The sequence below is a fragment of the Anopheles nili genome, chromosome 3, assembly GCF_943737925.1.
Source record: "Anopheles nili chromosome 3, idAnoNiliSN_F5_01, whole genome shotgun sequence".
Lineage (NCBI taxonomy): Eukaryota > Metazoa > Arthropoda > Insecta > Diptera > Culicidae > Anopheles > Anopheles nili.
This window is the reverse complement of record NC_071292.1, coordinates 38,582,704-38,605,034: the sequence shown is the minus strand read 5'-3', so window position 1 is coordinate 38,605,034 and position 22,331 is coordinate 38,582,704. Positions and strand designations below refer to the sequence as shown.

The following is a 22,331-nucleotide window of genomic DNA, read 5'->3' as shown; positions in this document are numbered from 1 at the left end:
CTTAGGAGTCGCTTCCGCTGCAATTTGGATCAGCTTTTCTCTCGAATCTCCTACGTGGCAGACAACGCGCTTCTGCCAAAACGGCAGAGAATGAGAAAAAGCTTGTTCGGTGGAGCAACCTGTGGGGGCTTCTCTGCGCGAAAGCACTCAAAATCAGTAGCTCATTTTCTGGACTTTTATTGATGTATTCCCTGGTTATGTTCGTCACAACCGATCAAGCACAGTTGAAAATTTATAATGGAATTTGTAACTCCAACCAAAAGCATACTGATTTGATCATTAAATTACTTCCCATCGTGAGTTTTTATAACAGTACCGTGGCTCATCGTTTTTTTTTTGTTTTTCAATTACCACATACCATATTTAGCACATACCAATTACTATATATATATATATATATATATATATATATATATATATATATATATATATATATATATATATATATATATATATATATATATATATATATATGTTGTATACATGAATATGTTCCATTGTTTGTAGCTTGCGTAAAGCAAATCTTTGCAAAACCACTTTTTGTATTAGTGGAACAGAAAGTCGATGCGTTTGTTTTGTCTGCTGTGCATCGAAGTAACTCCGGTGTGCAGATACAGTAGCTGTTCAAATATAGGTAGATAACTTAGGCAGTTTGCGAGAGTTAATAACTGAAGACTAGAATTCCCCTTAATAGCAACAACAACATGCCGAATATCCACACACAGCTCGTAGTGCAGCATCTTAGCAGGTCCCATACAGCTTGCCCATTATTGCGCCTCCATTAAGCGTCCTCTTCTGTAGGCTCCACAGCTGCTTGAACGGGTAGCTAAGCTGCCTGATTTCGCTCCATTTTCTCATACGACAGACATTCACGTTAACTAACTGATACTTCTAGTACTGTAGGTAAAGCTGTTTTAAACTAGTTTACGGGTTAAAGACGAGTAAGAAAGGCATTCTAGATACGACGAGGAGGAGCAAGACGAAAAAGAAGAAGATAATAACGTAGTGACAGAGCCACACTAGCGCTCCACGAAAAATCTCACTTTGTTTGTTAACTAGAGAGTAACAGTTATGCCGCATTTCTTTCTTATGGCGAATCGTCCCGAGCGAACCGTCGTCCCACGTGTGCACACGTGTGCACAATCGGGCGTTTGTCGCGATCGATCAGCGTAGGTGGATCGCTGTTTCACGAGGTGATCCAATGATTATATAGCAGTAGCGGAATTATGCGCTTACCGCTATCCAATGTCCTTTGATGACAAGGCACAAGCACATGGAATAGCAAACACACATCCAGTCTTCGTCCCATTATGGCGTTGCCGTGACGACCCTGCGGTGAACATGGAGGAACACACGGCAACGAGCCCATATTTTAGCCGAAGATACCAGCATACATTCAACCGCATACCAGAGCTTACCGTACTAGTTTTTCCCCGTAAGCAGGTACACTTTTAGCCAAGTACCAAACACTTTCAACATAACTATACGATGTATGATGTAGGCCATTTTTAAATTAAAACAGCACCAAGCGATCAAACAACCGTTCCCTCGCACGTGGCGTACAAGAGCGGATAGTAGTACTCACCGAATCATGATCATCAAACTCACCGTAGCACACTAGCACACCCCGCTTAGGCCGTTGGCCCCCGTTCCGTTGTAATCGTGTAGGGAAAGCCACCCATATCGCATACGTGCTTAGACCGAACGCTTCCTTTAGCGAACGCAAAGTAAAAGTAGCCCATGTAATGTCTATCGAACCACACGCAGAACGGTACGCGTATTCCTGTGCGCTACAATACACGAGTAAAGTTATACCAGTAAATGTGATGTAAACTAAGGAGACCACGAGAGGGCGATAGTTCAGCAAAAACACTCATTACGATGCTATTTACATGCGCACACGTACCCACACCCACAATGATACACGCGGCCAACGAACACTGCGACACAGGGTAGAGGTGCAAGAATCACACGCAGCGCTGCACAGCATCCATACGCGCACTTGTTCATTCCGCGAGGCGAGGTGTAGAAAAATAATTCTACCTATTTCCATGGATAATTGAAGCGCTGCGTTCAGCGTATGTCATTTGTTATCACGACCCCAACCTACTTGGTTCAAATGTCATGCTCATTTACAGATTTCAGCCGAACATTTTCACGCCCATTCATCCTGCACCGAGGCGGGTTGAACACCGTTGCCCTTGGTAACCCTTCAACTCCGTTCTCGGTTGCTTTGAGCATCATTTGTTGCACCTAAATGGAGCACAGTTTTACGGGCAGCCTGCTAGACGGCGGAACATTTACGGACGTTCCGTGGATAGAAGTGAAGCAAACACAATATATGCTACCAAGCCCTTCACATTTGCCTTAAGAAAGATAACAAACAGTGGACAATGGAGACGGGGCTAGACACCGATGATGCCGCCTCACGAACTCCGCGTGAGACGGAGCGAAAAGCGGTTAGTCGAGTGCAGCGGGTTGTCTCTGCGTGCCGTTTCGTGGTGTCTCTGCCATATCACACTGTTGGAACAACTCAACAAAAAGAAACTGTTAAGGAATGGTTTGCGTTTTATCCTCGTTTTGATCCTTTTATCAGAACAAAACAACGTATGTGATAACTAACGTTATAGTGTAACATGTTAATGGTGATTATCCACGTACGGACCCTAGCGATGCGGCGTGTTTCTACAGCATAGCGGATGAGCAGATAATATTGGATACACAACTAGATATGGCTCAAAAACTTCCCTTCCACATTTTCCCACATGCATGCAGTGTTTGGTGTATCCCTAGCAAAGGTGCATTCCGAGGATGACGCGAACCAAAACAACTACAGTTGTTTTCGGACGCACTAGTACATGGCTGCATGACGCGGAAGTGGAGCGAAGTCTGGCCTGCCTTTATTCGGCGGTTGATGACCACAAAACATGTAACGCGCTGTTCGTGGGCCGTAGGTAGTAATATACAGAATGCACTGTTTTTGAGACCTAGTACTATGCGGGGCAATGCAAAATTTGAAAAGAGAAATCTAAAAAAAAAAGCATAATGATGTTATCATGTGTTATGATTGTGGTAGTGATTGTTAGTAGAGAGAACCCCCAACTGAACGAATCGTCGTTTTAGGCTTTAACTTGAGCAACACACTGAAAAGCATTCCGCCACAGGCACACAGAATCGTTAAACTATAAACCCGCTTGAAGCTGTTGTTTGCAGGAATATGTTGTTCAATATGGGTGAGTAAGCACATATCTGAGATCGCAAAAATGCCAGAATGAACAGAGCAAGCAACCTATTGCTATCTGGGTCGGCATTTATCAATGAAAGCAGCAAAAGTCGTCCTTGGAATTTACAGTAATACATACGATCGATCGCATGAATTCCATAATTCGTTCGCTGTAAGCCTATTTCTGTAAAATGCACATTTAAAACAATAGGAATGCGTTTGATTTGTTCTTTTTGGTATCAAGAAAGCTTGCTTTTCTAGCTAATACTCGACAAAGTCCGGCATGAATGCCATAAATTATACTGTCAGATGCTACACCCAAACCAAAAGTGCTTCGATTTAATTAGCTTAGAAATATCGGTTCCCACTGCGCACTGTTCCGAACGACGAGCGTAAAAAGTAAAACAGCAACAAAAAATATACATACATATACATATATAAATATGGACACATTCTAGATGAAACAGAAACCCACAAACTTTAACGCAAATGCATTGATCGAACGGAATAGCATATTTTGTGCATTTGCAAAATTCTTCTTTTTTTGGACAAATTTACATTTTGTACGTAAGCGATTGGATAAGAGCGTCGTGGTCGTGGCTTTACGGATAGTTTCATATAAGAGAAGGAAAAAAGGACAACACGTGCGTACGATTCGTCCCACTGCTGCTGAGCCGCGCTGGCGAATCAAAGCCATCGCACCGAATGGGTAACGCACGGTTCATACATGTGGCGTCCCGAATTCCTTCGCCATGTTTTAACAGGCATTCGCTCATCCTTACGGATCATTTTCTACAAATGCAAACTACATACCGTACACTCCAACGTGCACTCGTAAACCAGTGATATAATAGACCCATATGACGTGTGCAAATTATCAAATGACTCTACGAAACCATACCATCATACCCGTAACATAAGCTGACATACACCACGAGCATACACATCCACTACTCACGCTCATTTCCTTCATTCTACGAACTTAACAGAAATAAATTACTTTTTCTCACAACTTTTCGATAGTTTAATTTCGTTGGGCTCTTTATACCTAGAGTAATATCACAACTTGATAGCAAAAAATTTCACAAGGACCAATCGCAACAGCTTAATAGTAAAAAATAAAAACGATGTCATTTATACTTACGTAATAATGTTCTCCCTCATATTTGATCACGCTTAATCGGTGCCCATCACTTCGTAAGCTGATCAACAGGACTGCCTCTTTGAGTGATAGCAGTTTGATCATGATTTTGCAACAAAGTACACATTACCATTAGCCTCGCAGGCCTTCAAAGGTAAGTTAGAACAAAATTACACAACTTTTGGCTAACTTGTTGCATTACAAAAAATATTACTCTGCGGCATTTTTCCATGAGTCGGATTCAATTTAATACTAATCGATTGATGACTCCTCCAAGCTATGTAGCTTGTCCAACATTTCTCAAATCGGCTCTGTATACACTACAAATCGTTTCATGAAACTTATGTTGTTTTATTATCAGAAGTTTGTTCGACTTTCAATTCAAAAAACGACGTAATCTACAGTAGAATTTGATCTGTGTTCAATTTTATTTTCTTTGTATTTTACTATCTCTGTACTTTGATGTTTGCATTTACTTTTTTTCATTTTTCCTCTCTGCTCATTAAATAATTTCATTTTTGCATATTTATACATTTCTTTTAAACGGTAAATCACATGCATTTGACAAACCTGTGCAGAATTTGTCTTTACAACTTACAATAGATCTTCCCTAAACCACCCTGACTTTTGTTCAATTTCCGCTCGCGCAAGCGGCTCCTGGACATACTGAGTAACATACCGACTATTTGCGAAAAAGTGGAACAATGGTCGTTGCATGATTGTAGTCCGTGTGCTTTACACGCCCGGCGGTTCCTAGCGTTGTTTGCCTTTTTTTTAATAATTATATATTTAAACATGCTACACAGGGAGACTTTTTCATCCAACTCCTTCCCATAATACAAAACTAACCACTGTTAGTTCACCCATGCCGCAGTTATGTATGGCTAATTAAGGATAAAATATTCGTCATGCTACATTGTGTGTCGATTTGCTCGATACCTTTTCAATTACAAAAATATCTTTGTATAAGAACCACGCCATCGCAACACATGGTCCGCTCTATACAAACTAGTTAAATTAAAAAAATCATTAATCTTACATGCACATATGCCTGATACATCTCGATACTGCTTAATCGCATCCGAACGGTCGATTAACATTCGCATCACACGTCTTACTAGCTTACACACATGATGTTGTAATCTAAACCAATGATTTAAAACTCATACGCTATACGGCGGATACTGCCGTTTAACAATGTACAATGGAACCTGTTCCATATGTGGATGATTGGTATCCAACTATTTACAATTGCATTTTATTTTTGTTCGACAGTTTGAAAGTCCCGTTCAACAAAACAAAATGATCGGTCAATTATACAATTTTTTAGACTTTTCCACGGATGTATGAATCTTCATCTATCCAGTTTGTGCAACGCGTTTTAGCTCATTTTTTTGAGATTCGGAATTTTTAAAACAATTATCAGCGCATAGTGTTATGACCAAGCGCAATTTAAACAAATTTGACGAATCACTATTTTTAATAAAACTTAAAAAGAATGTAAATCAAACATATTTAATTCGCAATCAAACATATTAAACATAATTCGCAAAACGATTTCGTATTTAAAACTACCATAGAGCTGCAGCGTTTGTGACTGATGATTAATCGTAATCCGACTACTCAACACAGCGAGGGCATGGAATGTGTACCGCTACGTCTCATAGTGGGGTTTGCACAACTCATTTTCACGTTTGCTCGAGACTAAGCGCATTTCTGCATAAGTAACGCAATGAACAGTACATGCAACAAAGTCGGGAAAAAGGACAAACAAAAAAAATGTCACGGATGCTCACATTCATATAGTACCAGTAATATAATAGTACAAAAAATACACTATGTCAATCGAGGACTAGCAAACCGTTTACGGAACTAATGCAGTGTTTGAATTCCAGCAACGGATCAATCTCGATTCGGCATGAAGAACTTATGACACTGCATTCGCTTATGTTTGATATAAGACTGACGAATGTTTCCTTCTCTTTAAGTGATTGTGTGCAAACTATGAACACATTTGATACATTTTACTGTCACACAGTATGCATATAAAAGCTTTTAACTTGTATACTGCCTCGGAATGGAATTCTCCATGCTCGATTACCTGAGGATGGTAATACTTCGGCCCAAAATGAAGAAGTGCAGCAGATGTTGCTGTTTCTCGCTAAATGTTACTCACTCGAAGAGCCATGATGATTGATTACGATCATCCGCATTTGCACCTTACGTTAATGACACACTTTTCGATGAAATCGTCAGTTCTTTGTTGGATTTAACTTCCTTCTTGGGATGCTTGGTCGGTTGTGGCGCTTGTGGAACCACCGCTGCTTTACTTGGAGCGGGTGAACTACTACTAGAAGAGTCTTTTTCTGCATGAAGCTCGCAGAATGACTTGAAGTCTGTCGTCATCTTCCAGTTTTGTTTGTGCGCGCAGATGAAGTGCGCCTTGGCGAGACACCCCTGGTGAAGGCAACTCACGACGGCACCGTAATGTTTACAGAACTGGCACTGGTGTCGACAGCAATTCCATATGGCAGCCTCCAAGCCGACAACTCGCGTTCCCACCATATAGACACCCGGTGCCCAAACGAGACAATCCTCGTGCGTCCAAACTTCGTACGTGTGATCGCTTGCTTTGTTCATGCCATAAAAAATGTCTGCCAAACCCAAGGACCTCGATTGATCGCCGTCATCACTTTTCTCCTCTTTTAATGTCACTGTTTTTGAACTGCTAGGACCAGCAGTACATGGAGCAGGGACGGTATTGACTACGCTTCCTGCAGCGTTTTTCCGTTTTTTACTCTTAGGCTGAAATATAAAGAACGATTCCGTTGCAATGCTCCGAAAACGTATGCTACCGATAAGTAATACTCACCGCGCCCTGTTGTACCTGTTGCTGTTCTTTCTGCTTCTCGGCGATGCGCTTTTCCTTTGCGTGCTGTGATTCAAGATCGTCACGCGTTCGTCGAACACTAAAGAAATCTACATCAATTTGACTCTGCGTATACTCCGTGGAGCTCGTGCTAATTATGTACGGTCCGAAAAGGTCCCCTAGGCGAAACTTATGCGGGCCAATTTTGCAGAAAACACACATCCAGCTCGTGTCAGTTGTGTCCGCGTCGTACTTAGTACTCAGCGTACTCACGTGAAGCCCACGAATTTTACTCCGATCGGTACTGTTCAAACCACTGCCGAACTTTTTCGTTTTGTTTTGTGCCTTTTCACCGTCTTCTTCGTTGATGGGCGCGTTAATAACGGTGTGGTTGCCGTCCGACTTGACCTGGACGTAAGGCCCCTTGTACTTACCGTCTATGCTGGAAGCGTTTCCTGCAGACCACACTGCACCCCCAGCTGATTCAAGCTGATCTTTACCATTGCTACTCTTTCCTTTAGCACCTCCTTTTACATTCTTATGCGGACTTGCTGTTTTAGCCTTCTTTGACTTCTTTTTGTTCGCAGCTAGTGCTTTCAAGCCCATGATTGGAGACCTTTCCGCTTCCATAAATGGGATCGAAGGCTTACCATGAGTATTGGATTTCTTTTTGGGGCCACGCTTTCGTTTCGTCGCAGGAGTGCTAGTGACCATTTCTCCTGATTTGGCTCCAAGAGCTCGTTTTTGTGCCGGAGTAAGTGGTTTCTTTCCACAATTTACGCTGGGACCTGCTGGAGCATCCGAATTGACCATATTACTGGGATCAATTGCCACCGGTAGGCAGCTATTCGACAATTGCTTCGCCACATCACCATCAAGTGCATCCGTTGGTTTAGTGTTGGCGATGGAATTTAAATTTTCAGGAGTCGAAATACCCATGAAACTACCGTCACTATTTTTATGAGATACCGCTTGTACGGCGGATTCAGCACATTTTTCCGACTGCTCTTCAATGCCGGCAAACATTTCTTCCAATTTGTTTTCCACCTATAATGGGAAATTTAGATAACATTGCAAATTAGTCGAAAATCATTATGACCAATTTGTTCATTAATTCTTTCAAATACTTTTGAAAAAACTCTTATTAGCCATATGAATGCTATGGCTTGTTCAGAACTCCCTGAAAAATACATATCTATTACATATAAGATTTTATTTTTACCTCTTCATAGCTGCTATCGGAGGTGTTTGCCCTCCGAACGTTTGCCTTTTCAGATGATGCAGGTCCATTATAGGTAGCATTCGGAGTGATGGATAGAGGAGTTGCAACACCATTTTCGATCAGTGGTTCAGTGATGCTCATATCTATCAATTTCGGATCTTTTGCATTGGAGGATGCCACCATGGCGGCAATAGTATCAATCGTTTCGCCTTCATCCGTCTCAAGATTAGTTGGACTTCGCCTTCGCAAAGATGACTCGTTGGTAGCAGCTCTTGTATTACCACCATTATTAGAAACCGTAGTTAAAGAATTTACCGCGGAACTAGTCATACCGCAATTAATACCACCTGATGCAACCGGTGCCATAAGGTTGGATGGTTGTACCGTAGTGCCGCTTGCTGTCGTGTTACTGCTGGGGATAACATTGCTTTGGATGAGGTTTTCTAGTAGCTTCTGTTGATCGGATGGAGCAGGGACCAGCTCTTTTCGTTGCGTATGATGGTCAGGAAAATTATCATGCGACGAGTGTTGACTAACGTGATGTATAGCACCGCCTCCCCGAGAACTATTTTCCGGCAATTCATTGGCAGGTGGAGGATTTTGACTAATATCACCCTGAGCTCCGGGCAAACCTTGGCTAAGTGCATTAATACCTTCGATAGCTAGAGCAGTAATATCACTGCGGATATTTGAACGTATAATATCAATTACATCTACCGTTGGACCGTCGACGGTTTTGAAGAAGGAGTTTCCGTCCTCACTCGCCGTAACTGCGTTCATTTTGTTAGTTTTTTCTGGTTTCCTTCTTCTTCGTGAGTTGTTACTTCTACTGTTCGACGAATCAACCGAATCTTCACTCGACGTCATGCTGTTACCTGTCGGCGAAGCAGAAGGATTGTTCTGACAGGATACGGATGTTCCAGATATGGCATCACCGCTTCCTGCGAGTAGTGAACCAATTGCCCTGGCTGCCACACTTCCGCCTACATCCGGAACATCCACTGCTCCGGTAGATGCTATAGAATCAGAATTCAGGGACAATGGCAATGGCGTGCGGCTGTTCGGTAGGGGAAACGAACTGCTCAAACATTCCACACCCAGCTTTCCTTCAATAACGGACGATCCGAGCAGTAAGTTTAAAGGTGGACTTCGGCTTCTACTTGGGCTAAGTGTGCAATGCCCAGAGGAACGCACTGGAGATGCTGAAGAGAAAAAAAAATAACAAAATGCTGAGTTTTCATAGGAATTGGAAATTGGCCACTTTGCAAACAAACCTCGCTTTGGGGAAACCGACAGTGAGTTGCAATGCATCGATTGCAAAACAAATTCTTTTACCAGTTCCGATGGATCTGTGCCAGATAGATGCGGGAACTTAATGAGAAAAAAAGATTATTATCGTATTAGATCGCTACATTTTACAAAAGAATTGCAAAGTTCAAATCAATCCAGGAGAAATTGTACGGATGAAGTTTACTTACGCAATCGCGTCCATTTTTGTTCTCCATTTCACTATTGATCTGTTTCGCATCCTTTATCAGCAACCCACCGGTTACTAGCGCTGCCAGGTCGTTTGCTGTACGATTGCTTAAGCCTGTTCCAAAACCGTTGCCTCCACGAACACCACCCGCCCCTATCAGGGTTGGATTGTTATCGTTGATTGGATTTGCGATCGGAAAATTGTTCGAAGTACCCCCACCGTTTCCAGGCGGAAGGCAAGCTCCAGGACCATGGATTCGTTCTTTTAATGCTGTCGTTGTCGATTGTATTACTCCTACCGAAGATGGCACGACATTCGGCGATATCGTACTCCTCGTTTGATGATTGCTGTAAAAAAATGAAAAAGTGTTACAAATATTTACGTTTATAAGCTAGATACCACCATCTAGACTTACCTGTTGTGTGGACCGCTATCGCTAGCCATGTTGTGAACGCAGCTGGTGGGAATGTTTGATGGCAGTGTTGTAGCAGCCGAAGAGGCATGCGACGAATGAGACCCTGTCGAAGCCACCTGCACGTTGTTATGCGTTCCTTTAGGCGAAGGCGTGCTCCGAGAGGCGGAAGACAAGGACAGATCGACGGTTCCCAGTGGTGTTCCTACAGTTCGACCATACCCTTGTAGTAATGGATTGATTTCAAGGTTCTACGATGGAGAAATGACGTGTTTTGATGTTACTATGTTGACTTATACTATGCTGTACAAAAAGTATTACATTCATTAAATTTCCAGTCATCAAGCTATACACCTTGTCTTGATGCGTGGTCGGTGGAGTGGCCCATGTTAAAGGAGATCGCGCCATTGATCTTTCACTCGACATATGTGCAAGCTGTGGTTGCCGCGGAACGTACGAAGGAACCTAGAGCCATAAAGAAAGTTCGCTATTTCACTATGCATCTATGCACGATACCAACAGGTTTCTACATACCTGCAATGGATTCCACGTTGTATTTGGTTGTCCCAATCGCCCATGTGGCGGATTATGGCCAGACATTGCTAACTTTTACAAGATTCTAATACAATGTTGACAGTAGGTCATCCGTCGTGCTTTTGCCTTTTCTTATTTAACAGCAAGAGAACCGCGCAAGAAACGCCTCGTTGGGCCGATTAACAGATCGGCACGGTAGATCTGCAAACGAGCGATGGTAAAATGATACCCGTCATCCTGGAGAATGCCACTAACAGAAAACAGCAAGGATACGCCTCCGGAGGACGAATCGCGAGCGCACGTCACAATCCACCACGATTTTCATTGAAATTATACATCCTTTTAATGCATAAAAAATGTCATGCTGTCACGACGCACCGCATCACGAATCAGGAGCAGAAAATAAAAACTACGCTTGGTTGAGGCGAAAAATCGCTTAGCAAGTTTTAGTTTTTTGAATAAACTACGTTTGTTTAACCCTACAATTGTTAGCCGGTCGAGCAGAAACATAACGCAAATTCAAAGCACGCGGAATAAACGCACAACCAACTGTTCCTCAGAATGATGTGTCAGCCTGTTTCTCTCTGTAAGCTTCTGTCATTTTGGCGAACACAAAACGTTGATTACGATGATGGTTCTTAACATTATGAAGAGCAAACAAAAAAAGCAGAATGTGTTCTCTAATAACCCACCATCGACCGTCCGGTCGACGACAGCGACAGGACCGCCAGATTACAATATCGAACGCATTGTGTGAAAATCGATCTGCCAAACTAATGCCTCGATGGGACAAACGAACTTGCTAGTCTCACCGCCGTCCGACGGCTACACGCATATACACTGGTTCTTTCACATACATATACGCACGCACCTTTCTCACAAACCGAGGATACGCCAGAAACCTCTTGCTGGGGCACAGCTCTATGCCATCCGGTTGATATCAACTGCATCAAATATTATCCGATAGTCCACGCATCCAGTGCATCTTTATCGACAAAAAATGTCTTTTTACACGCACTAACGGTTCGAAACAATCACAGAAAGATGCGTATGCTTTTCTTTCGCTGGGCTATATCTTCTTATCCTTTACTTTTCGGTTTTCGTTTTCTTGTTTCTTTTTCTGTTCTGTCTTCTAGTCAGTCTCAACGATTCTCTTATTCATGCTCAGAGGCTCACTCTCTCTTGCACCACGCCAGGCCTGATACACACAACGCATCAGAATTCGCTTCGCCGGTAACTCCTAATGCTAGGGGACATCTTTAAAAAGACTCATTATCGATGTCAATACTTAAACTTAATTTTCTAAATAATTAATAACTGTTTCTATGTTGAATTGGCCATAAAACGAAGAATACATTTGTGGAAAAAGCTTTAAATTTTGACCCCCTTTCATATCTGGTTTCGCCCGACGCACATTTTGCACTTAGTCCGTAAGTAACCTGATACAGCTTTTGATGTTTACCACCACCTGACAATCAACCATTGTTCTTCCTAGCTTGACGATTTTGACAGTATCCCTAGGTGTTTATGTCCATTACATTCTTTGAAATCACGGTTTACACCTTTCCATATTTTTAATAATTTCAATTCATTTATCCATTTGAGCCCTTAGCTGTTGAAATATCTAGATTTCCATTCTTATTATAAGACAAACCTATTACATTACCAAGTATGCAGAGTTCAATACAATTCAATCTTGCTGTTTTTATAACATATATTTTTAATAAATATTTTTTTAATACCAGTCTAATCTATTGAATATTAAGATAAAAATTTAACCAGAGTATAAATTGACACTGTCTCAATCCTTACTCAGTTCATACACTGTCTCCTATAGATCAATACCGAATTGTATCATTAACGCTGTTTTCCGGCAGACACAGGCACATGGCTCATCACTCAGTTATCGAGAAAAAGACAATATCTTTGAAAATGTTTTGTAGCGGTACATTAAATGTCTTTAAAAATGCTTTTGGTATTTTCAGTCTAGATCACCGTAACCGGAAGAGAGAACCTTACAAAATAAATAATGCACCTAGTGACAACGACGAACGTAATTTACAGAAAACACTATTTTTATCTTTGATGTTTATTTCCGAGAAAGCGAAAATATGGAAATGCTTTTTAAAAATACCCTACATTCGTTCTGGCAATTTTCAGGACAAGTAAAATGTATAAATTGCAATTAACATGAATTCATCAGCTTACCACAACTTTTCTATAGGGTTGTTTCCCGATTTATCGATCGTTAATAACACTTCTTTGCACAGATCAGATGCAAGATCATCAAAATTTTTGTCCGCGTCAATTACTTTCCAATACCGATCGTCTTTCAGCATTAAATATTTTTCAATTACTTTTTTCTGGAACTCTGGCACTTCGTAACGTTCATCACCAAAACCCCCTCGCTTTGATAATGCTTCTGGTGACAATGTAAGCAAGAGAACCAAGTCTGGCTTTAGAAGGCCCGACTCAGGTGCTTTGCACCATTCTATATCCAGACCTTTCGCGCTGGTGAAAGCTACTCCTGAAAATGAATACCTATCTACGATTAAGTTAACCCCACATCGTAGTAGCTCTTCCATTTCTTTGGTACGTTCCCAACGATTCAACGTAAAAAGTAAATGAATCCCCTCGTCTGTGAAGTCACCTTTTTTTGTTAAATACGCGTTTATCAGCTCTCCACTACGGGTAGATCTATCCGGAAAATTCATATATTTGGCTTGGACACCTGCTTGGTTAAGTGTCTCAACTGAAATGCACACAAATTAGCTGATAACTTATAATTGCAATCATATCCATGCAATGCTTACCTAGCTGTTTACATTGAGACGTTTTGCCTGTCCGGTCACATCCTTCTAAAACGATAAATGCACCCCTTTTCCTTTGTACATCCGCCATGGTTTCCAAAAACGTGTTGGTTATTAAGTTTCTTGAAACACTGGAATTGCCAATCCGACATGTATTTCGGCGCAATTCTGCTACCACTACTTTGGCCAAACATACTGCCATTTTTCCGCGATGAAGTATAAACGAAAAACCAATGAAAAACATAACCCAACAAGCAATGTTGACAGTTGATGCTATGATGAAAATTTAAAATGTACCGGTTTATTCTCGCAACATAATTTCATCCAACTTTAAGGCGAAAGGAAAATAACTTTGTAGCAGCATGTAGTACCGTTAAATACAAAACCTCGCAATTTGTTGGGCATTCTACTGAAACTATTATTTAGTGCCCTCCAACATTTTGTGTTTAGCATCGCTAGGAAAAACATTATTGTCGTATCATAATGTAGTGTAGTATAATTAATTGTATTGCATAATAAATTAAAATGGTAATAAATAATTTATAAATGGTGGATATTTGGTCTTTTCCGTCTTCGACAACGGTGTACTACTTCCCTGCCTGGCATTATCACGGACAGAATCTCCCCAGCAAGCAAGTACTTTGAATTCGCTACATTGATCATCAAAGCAGTCCTTAAGGCTCCGAGTTTTACTCTGAAACGCGAAGTTAAGAAAATGCTAAGCCAGTCAGCCAGTTACCAAGATCGATATAGGAAAATTATTGGGCAAAGTTGTAATGCTGTTGGCATTATAGTAGTAGTAGTATTAGTATCTATATTTTAAAATTGATTTGTTCATATTAATGTGAAGATTACATTGATTCTGGTTTACATAATATCTTAACCTTAGCACAATAGGAATGACAAGTTTTGTACAATGGTGAGTTATTGTTTGGAAGTTTCTAGTTTAGAATAATGTACTTCGGCATTGAAATAAGTACAATTGTTGGCGGAAGAAAAACGCCTTCGTGGGGCAATCGGTTAGCGGCATTGTATAGAATTTGTATGGACGATGATAGTTCGAATTTTGATGTATCATTAAAGCAAAAGCGGGTTTTACTTTTATTGATATTTTTTTACTCTTGACTTTTCGACTTGAGCTAAATAAGTTTCTTATGTACATTAAAAAATAGAAATAACTATTGCTGCACAAATTGTTCCAATCCTAATTTCTATCACCTACACTGTTTCACAAGCTCTATAAACCGTTTTATTAACAACAAAATCTATATCTTTCATACCCATCGGACCATTTCGAAGGAAAAATGTTATCAATTTGTAAATCAAAGTTATGTTTATTAACAGATATCATCATTTGTACAAGTATAATTACACTTGCAAACAATATTAAAATCTTTCAACTTCAATAATTATTTTCAACTAGCTGAGGTTCTCGATTTAATTCGGGTCGACGTAGTTTAAGAGAGCATTTAGGGGTAATTTACGAATGTTACGAAAGGGGGCCCCTTTTCGATCCCCATTGGAAAAGCTTCAAATAGCTAAATGCTCTCATTGAATTTTCATTTTAGTTAAGAAAAGATCACTTAATCACTTCTAAAGTTTTATTTATTAATTTTTTATCTTTTCATGTTTCAAATGGCCAAAAATTGACAAAGAAAGGCAAACAGATATGAGTTCAAATGTGTTGATTGAGTGGTAGGCAAAATTGTTCGAGAAATGTATCTATGTTAGACGCCTCACTTTCTTTCTTTAACTAAATAATTTCATTAAATTTAGTTATTGTATTTGAAATTTACCAACACAATTATGCTAATAAATAAACCGAAACTTCTGTTCTATGCACGAAACTGCCATATTGAAGGCATCGGTTTGTTTATTTGTTATCTTAGATAATTGTCAGCCGAGATGGCTTACCAAGGTTTGTATACATATCATTTAAAAGAATTTAACTTAATGCTGTTCTACAAATAGGAAACAAATTTATTTTGAAATCATAACAACTTTTGATTCTGCGCTCGTGATGAATATTTTGAAGTCACGAAAAGTGTAACAACAATAATTGGATACCGTTTAGTGTTATAGCGAGTCCGGTTGTGTTGAAACCCCGCATCATACCGTAACCAACCTTTCAGTTTGCGAAGAAGAAAAACAAGAAGTACTTTTATTGTTTCCCAATCGAGCGGATCAAGAATTGTCGAGCATCCGAAATTGTGGATAAACAAACGGTAGTACCGAAGTCTACAGTCTGTAGCTTTTAAATGCGTTGAAATCCTGGTTTTATAAAGTTAACGTCTTCTAAGTCCGCAGGCAATTTCGATCGATAGGATGGAAGGTACGCCAACACAGGAGTCTGCGAACTAAACTCGCTCGATCGATAAATAGTGTAGATGCGTTAACAATTTCTCACGCTATCTTTACACGCTTATATTATTTTGTGAGCTTTATTTACGCACTGTAGAGTTTTTAGAATAGAAGTAACGTATTTCAATGCGTAGCCAATTTATTGCTCTGATAGGACATCTATAAACGCGCCGCTTGTGAACCTGGTGTCGGGCGATGTTTATGTTTGTGGGTGGCTGCCGTTAGGAGAATGTGAACTAAGAGAAGTTACTTCACCCGCGATTGAATGATTTCTAAATAAACCAACCCCCGCTAGCTTCGTTTCCCTAACCAGGTTTGGTTGTTTAGTAATTTCGGTGCCAAACCCCTTCTGGCATCGTAAACGATAGTTGAATATTTATATACGTCTGGAGGGGATTTGGAAGATGTCGATCGGTTGCTTTAGCTTAATGGTCCTAATGTTCAGTTTCGACACGCAGTGCACGGTGTTCGGTACAACTGACTAAAAACAGAATTCCAAATCATTTCCTCTTCATAGCCACTGACATGGATGAAATCATCGCCGGTTTGAAGAACGCGACGCTAGAGAAAAGCTCGGATCGTGCCCTGCCATTGCTGAAGCAGATTTCAGATGCAGAAACAAATCTCTGTGATAAATATGACATTAAAAACGATTTACTTGACTTGCTGCAGTTAGACGATGTCAAGGTGCACGTGCAGGTGGCGCGATGCATTGCCGAAGTCGCGAAAACCGATAATCAACGAACAAAGTTTTCCAAAGAAGACGTCATACGGCGACTAACGGCGTTACTCCGGGTTCCGGCAGCGACTGAAAAGGATAATAATACTGCGGACACATCCCTCGAGCTCGCCACTCAGCTGTGCCGAGCACTTGGCAATATTTGCTATGCGAACGATGATGCCCGGAGCATTATTAAGGAACTGGGCGCGGACGAGCGTATCTTTGCGCTGCTCGATTATGACGTTGACACCGACGACGAGGATCAAGATCAGTTTGTCCGCGTTAGATGTGGTCTTATTTCGAACTACCTCCTCGGCAGTGACGATATTGCTGAACGGGCTGTCGAGCTGAAGCTGACCGATAAGTTGGAAAAAATATTGACCCGATGCCTGGTGAATGTGGACCAGCACGAGGAGCTGTTACTCAGTATACTGCCGCCGTTAAGTATTCTCACCGAGCAGATAAGCGACCTGTATTTTTCGCCTTCGCTAAACAAAACAATTGCCAAGATCCTGGCCAAATGCACGAATCCCGATATCGCTGAGTCGTGCCTCGCTCTGCTACACTACGAGGCACAGAGTGACGATGTCAAGCTGCTGCTGGCTGAAGAGGGTCTTTGCGAAACCATTTACCAACTATTGGAGAAGTACAAAACGTTCGCTAATACCGACGAAGCGCGTGTACTTATGAAGCTGGCGTGCGATTTAATCGTTCTCATTCTTACCGGAGGTAGGCCGCGTTTGAAATTGGTTGTGAGGTTGAGCACTTAAAATAACGTATTTTGTTCCGCAGATAAATCGATGCATTACCTGTACACGACACCGCTGCTGAAGTGCATGGAAGATTGGCTGGATTCGAACGATGTGGAGCTGCTTACCACCGGAGTACTTGCCCTAGGCAACTTTGCCCGCACCGACAGTCATTGCATTCATATGGTTGAGAAGAAAATTATGCACAAGCTACTATGTAAGTACGATAATATTTCCTAGGCGCTTGGCCGAAAACATCTTCCATACATATGTGTTGGCTTTGTTTCAGCTGTCTTAGCCAAAAACAATGAAACACACCATCAGATGACACTTCAACACGCGCTGCTGAGTACGCTGAAAAATTTAGTAATACCTAAACCAAACAAGGCCGCCGTCATTGAGGCTGGTTTGGTGGATATTATACTACCGATGCTGGAAATACACCAAGCGCCTGTCGTTTTCAAGCTTCTCGGCACGTTGCGAATGACCGTTGACGGACAAGGTATCTGAACTCTCGATGTGTAGTCTATCTGCTGCTCGCTTTGGTTAACTATAAACTGTTGGATTTGTTTGCAGAAAAATTGGCATCCGAGCTGTTGCAAAACGAAAAACTAGTTAAGCAGTTGGTGCACTGGAGTCAAACTTCAGAATTTACCGGCGTACTCGGAGAGTCCTTGCGGTTGATGGCGTGGCTCATCAAGAATGCGTACCATCGAAAGGACAGCGAACAACCGGTTCCGGACGACACCGGATTACGGAAGTTTGTCGCGATTGAGGGGGCAGTCGCTAGCATGGTCGGAATGATCGCGTCGACGCATTTGGTGATGCAAACCGAAGCACTGATTGCGCTAAGCGTGCTGACGACAATCTTCCACAGCAAAAGCGCGACAGAAAGCAAAACGTTGGACGATTTGCTGATACAAGCGAACGTCGCTGCGAAACTTGCTGAACAAATCACCCTCAATGGAGAATCAATGACGTAGGAGCTTGTAGAGAACTTACAAACGTTCGTAAAACAGCTGCACAATTCGAGCGACGGGCTGGTGGCGCACTTGCGGGAGCACAATATTGATGAACTGTTAAAAACCATCCCTAGTCTGGTGGAATATTGTACACTATGAACTAGTTTACGCTTGATTCCCGTCTTTACCAGTTTGTGAATTTTCCTTTTAGTATTTAGCCTTTTCTCAGTTTAAAGTGTTCGATCATACGCACAAACACTTAACCAGTGAAGTAGGCTTCGTTTCAAACGATAGTCACACAAAGGACCAGTATGTATTTGAGTCAAACATTTAAGCAATAGGGTTTTACTTACGAAGCGTGCATAAGTATAAATGGTTCTAGGGTAGGTTTATACGAGAATAGGTTAAATAAAGGAAAAGCGAAATCTTCAATACTTACGATAAAGTTTGCGACAATCTGGACGTGAGGGAATATACCAGAAGCTTTGCTTGAGACATTTATTTTCCTATTTTATTTTTTCCGGCGTGACGACAAAATGCTTAATAACAAAATAGCATTTGATATGGAAAATAGTTTGCCGACGTCCCTGCTGCATTGCAGAAAAAAGATACATCAATATTGCCAAAATACACATTATAGAATCAATAGTTCAGAATGGAAAGATTTTGGATAGCAAATCTCTGTGGTATGCTTTTTAAGAGACATTGTAACATTTTCATCGCAGGCACATACAGTGAAAGGAATGTGTTGTTTTGAGCAATATGAGGAAAACTACATTCAAGAGCAATTTACGAGGTAAGTTCGAATCTTCATGAAAATGGAGGCATAATAGGATAAGAAACGATAGTTTGTGACAAAAATATGAATTGTAATAGACACGATTGAGGAACAAACGTTTTGTTTGATTAATTTATAACGGTAGGCTTCAGTAGTATCGCATCTAAACAATATAATACATTGATGAGTGGATGTAGTAAGGGAACAGGAATTAAAACCAACAGCGCACATCGAAATAGAACCCAGATGTATGTTTTTCTTTCGCATGAAACAAAATACTGCAGTATTGAAAAAAAATCCATAGGCAACATATTTTTGCTGTTCATCAGTTTAATTTTTGTAACCATTTAGGCGTGAAAATTGGCGAGGTCGTTTTTGAATAGTGTATAAGAGATCATATTTAGAATAGTAATTACCTCGAATACAGTTATTATATTTACTCTGAAGTGAGTATTAAGAAACATTTTGCATCTCTACTTCACTTTTAGAGTATGTTGAAGCGTATAAAATAGTATTCATAATAGAGAGAATTACAGCATCTATTTACTGTAAGGACATAACGTGTTTGCATTTCGAAAACATTATATATTATATGATATGGAATAGACTTAACAGTTTAACATGAAGCGCAAATCCGAATTGTTTTTTGCTTTATACTGCCCTTGAAGCCAAAATATTTAACTTTGCAGTAGCGTTACTAATCACGACATATTATTGCAAAAGCTTGAGTTAATCCGTTAAAGATAGCAGAGGAATTAGCGTCTATTTAAGATAAATCTTTTATCAAACAATCTGTACAGTATTTCGCTGCATTTAGTCATCTCAGTCTGATTTAGGACTGTATTTAGGCAGTCTGCATGATTTGACATGTGTAGTACTGCACTGCAAGCTTGAATAGAGAAGAAAAAATTTAACACTTAACTCTAATTTGATGCAGCAAAATCAACAATTAATGCTAAAATATCGAAAGACAAACAATAGTTTGAATGAAATTAAAATGCTGTAGATACACTACGCTCTCAAAGTTTAGCTTTGAACAAAAGATCATATAAAAAACTTCAATATATTGGTGCAAAACGAAACAAATTAAATAGTTCTATTGTTCAACCATTCTTTACACACAATCACGCATTTTATACCGAATATGAAATAAGCGATGCGAAACAGAGTAACAAAAATATACGCTTAATATTTCTTTCGATGCTTCTTTGCGTTTAAATTGCAAAGGGAAATATAAAACGGATAAATTTAAAACATACAAGAATACAAGAAACACATCTGTTGACCATTTTACAAAACACTGATATTTAAAATAAATAAATTCATGGCACGGTTACATATGAAAGCAAATAGCGGCTTTAATCGGATATCTTTATGGCCACGACTAAATGAAAAAATGAAAGATACCAAGAAAACTTGTTATGTAACTGTAGAAAGGAGAAGATATTGCCGCATAGTGCTTAACCCCTTAACAGAGTGCTTAATTTTAATCAATTTGAAAGACAATTGAATAAAATTAAGTACACCAGTACAGCACCTTTAATAGAATAGAAAAGAAACAATAGTGCAACCAATACGAATGTTAAAACTATAATCAAAAACATAAACACAAACCCCGAAACGAATGAAACAAATTGACTAGTGAGCAAAAATGTTGAAAAACATTGTTTAGTTCGTGTGCATTGTTACACATTTCATAGCACTTTCCTATTTGTAGTAATTTTTTGTTTTGAAAATTTCTGCTTGATAATAAATTTTTAAAAATAATGTGAAATGAGTAGTGATGTGTGATTTTTTGTATATAATAGGTTTGTCTCTAAATTTAAGTTTTAAACGCCACGCCACGTAGGGGCAAGGGCGGTCATAAGACCCATTTTTTATTCGCTTACGCTAAATTTGATATTACCGATTGAAAGTCAGATAGTTGACTAAGAAAATTCCGAAATTTCAGACTTCTAGCATTTATAACTTTGAAGATACAAAGCTCCAAAGTCAAAAAATCTTGCCAAAAAGCTCAATTTTCACCAATTCAGTACCCACAATTCAACTGACTATTTTAGTAGTATTTTGAGGTATAAAATAAATAAATTGTATATCATTAAAAACATGAGTTAGTCTACTTTTTAATATAAATAAAAACATAAATTATAATTTTAATACAAATACATTTTTTTGGGCTATAACCAAATAAAAAACCCAAAAAATCACGTTTTTCTACTTTGGTAATGAAGAGTAATAATGAATCAAACGAACTTTGGTAATGAATCAAACGAGAAAGAGCCATACCATTGAAGCACTGAAAAAATACATACGTACGTACCATCGAATAATATAGAAAAAAATAATCATAACGCGCTAAACAAAATCCAATATCATTCCACAATTCCCACACCACCCATTGTTGCACCGGCAAATTTGAAAGAATGAACTAGGATTTTACTTTCTACTTCAAATTGTCTTTGAAATTTATCGACAAATATATTAGCAACAACGTCAGGGTGTCTTTTCGAGAACCGTTACTCTTTTACCCGTACAGATAGCCATGATGAGCTAGGCTGTGGTGGCACATATGAAAGTGCTGATCTGCCTAGATCGGCGGCAATGAAGCTATGCTTTGCTGATAAGATTATATTCGCAAGATTTCAACAGAAAGCTTGCATACAATCGCTATTTCTCGAAGTGGACGGTTGTATCCGGTGTATTTCACTGTAAGCCATGACTCTAGATAGTCGAGCCTATAAAGAATTAGTCAACCTTTGAATATATTAGAAGTGACTCTTTTGAGAATTCAAATATAAAAGGCTACATCCCACTTCGCAAAGAAGAATAAAAAGAAGAACAGTAACCTTGGAATAATTTAAAGTATGCGTCCAATGGATATCCAGTTCGCTGATTGACAAACAAATGTAACGTAATTAAAATGCGTTACAGTTAAGGTGCCGTAACACAGGAGTCAGGCTGGGATTAATACACATTTAATAATTGAAATAAAAATAGGACATCTTCAGACACGTCTAGTAGATTTACACATTAATATCACGACTCCTGCTGAAGGAAATTTCTCAGAATATT

The 22,331-nt window shown here is 39.9% G+C and overlaps 3 protein-coding genes across 3 annotated transcripts; 1 reads left to right on the top strand and 2 right to left on the bottom strand.

Annotated features, from left to right (window-relative positions):
• Window positions 1-6,584: 6,584 nt before the first annotated feature.
• On the bottom strand, window positions 6,585-10,944 carry LOC128724209 (uncharacterized protein CG5098). The gene is made up of 8 exons (XM_053817975.1): window positions 10,879-10,944; window positions 10,666-10,809; window positions 10,348-10,595; window positions 9,934-10,279; window positions 9,730-9,826; window positions 8,456-9,657; window positions 7,240-8,280; window positions 6,585-7,169 (listed from the first exon to the last, which is right to left on the bottom strand). Exons 1-8 carry the CDS (start codon window positions 10,942-10,944, stop codon window positions 6,585-6,587), a joined length of 3,729 nt encoding a protein of 1,242 aa, XP_053673950.1.
• Window positions 10,945-13,082: 2,138 nt separating this feature from the next.
• Window positions 13,083-13,801, bottom strand: LOC128726158 (uncharacterized). The gene is made up of 2 exons (XM_053819949.1): window positions 13,692-13,801; window positions 13,083-13,630 (listed from the first exon to the last, which is right to left on the bottom strand). The coding sequence occupies exons 1-2, from the start codon at window positions 13,777-13,779 to the stop codon at window positions 13,083-13,085; spliced, it is 636 nt and encodes a 211-aa protein (XP_053675924.1). The 5' UTR covers window positions 13,780-13,801.
• Window positions 13,802-15,593: 1,792 nt separating this feature from the next.
• On the top strand, window positions 15,594-18,799 carry LOC128724208 (GTPase-GDP dissociation stimulator vimar). The gene is given in 5 exon segments (XM_053817974.1): window positions 15,594-15,606; window positions 16,567-17,499; window positions 17,563-17,736; window positions 17,809-18,021; window positions 18,096-18,799. Coding segments are annotated over 5 exon segments (1,878 nt in total). The 3' UTR covers window positions 18,641-18,799.
• The last annotated feature ends 3,532 nt before the right edge of the window (window positions 18,800-22,331 follow it).

Excerpts from the sequence above, each read along its gene's own strand:
- LOC128724209 (XM_053817975.1), bottom strand. The coding sequence starts at position 10,944 with ATGTCTGGCCATAATCCGCCACATGGGCGATTGGGACAACCAAATACA. Across the intron at positions 10,596-10,665 it reads TGACTGGAAATTTAATGAAT|AACCTTGAAATCAATCCATT; the intron begins GTAATACTTTTT and ends TCTCCATCGTAG. Across the intron at positions 9,658-9,729 it reads GTCGGTTTCCCCAAAGCGAG|CATCTCCAGTGCGTTCCTCT; the intron begins GTTTGTTTGCAA and ends TTTTCTCTTCAG.
- LOC128726158 (XM_053819949.1), bottom strand. The coding sequence starts at position 13,779 with ATGGCGGATGTACAAAGGAAAAGGGGTGCATTTATCGTTTTAGAAGGA. Across the intron at positions 13,631-13,691 it reads GTCTCAATGTAAACAGCTAG|TTGAGACACTTAACCAAGCA; the intron begins GTAAGCATTGCA and ends TGTGCATTTCAG.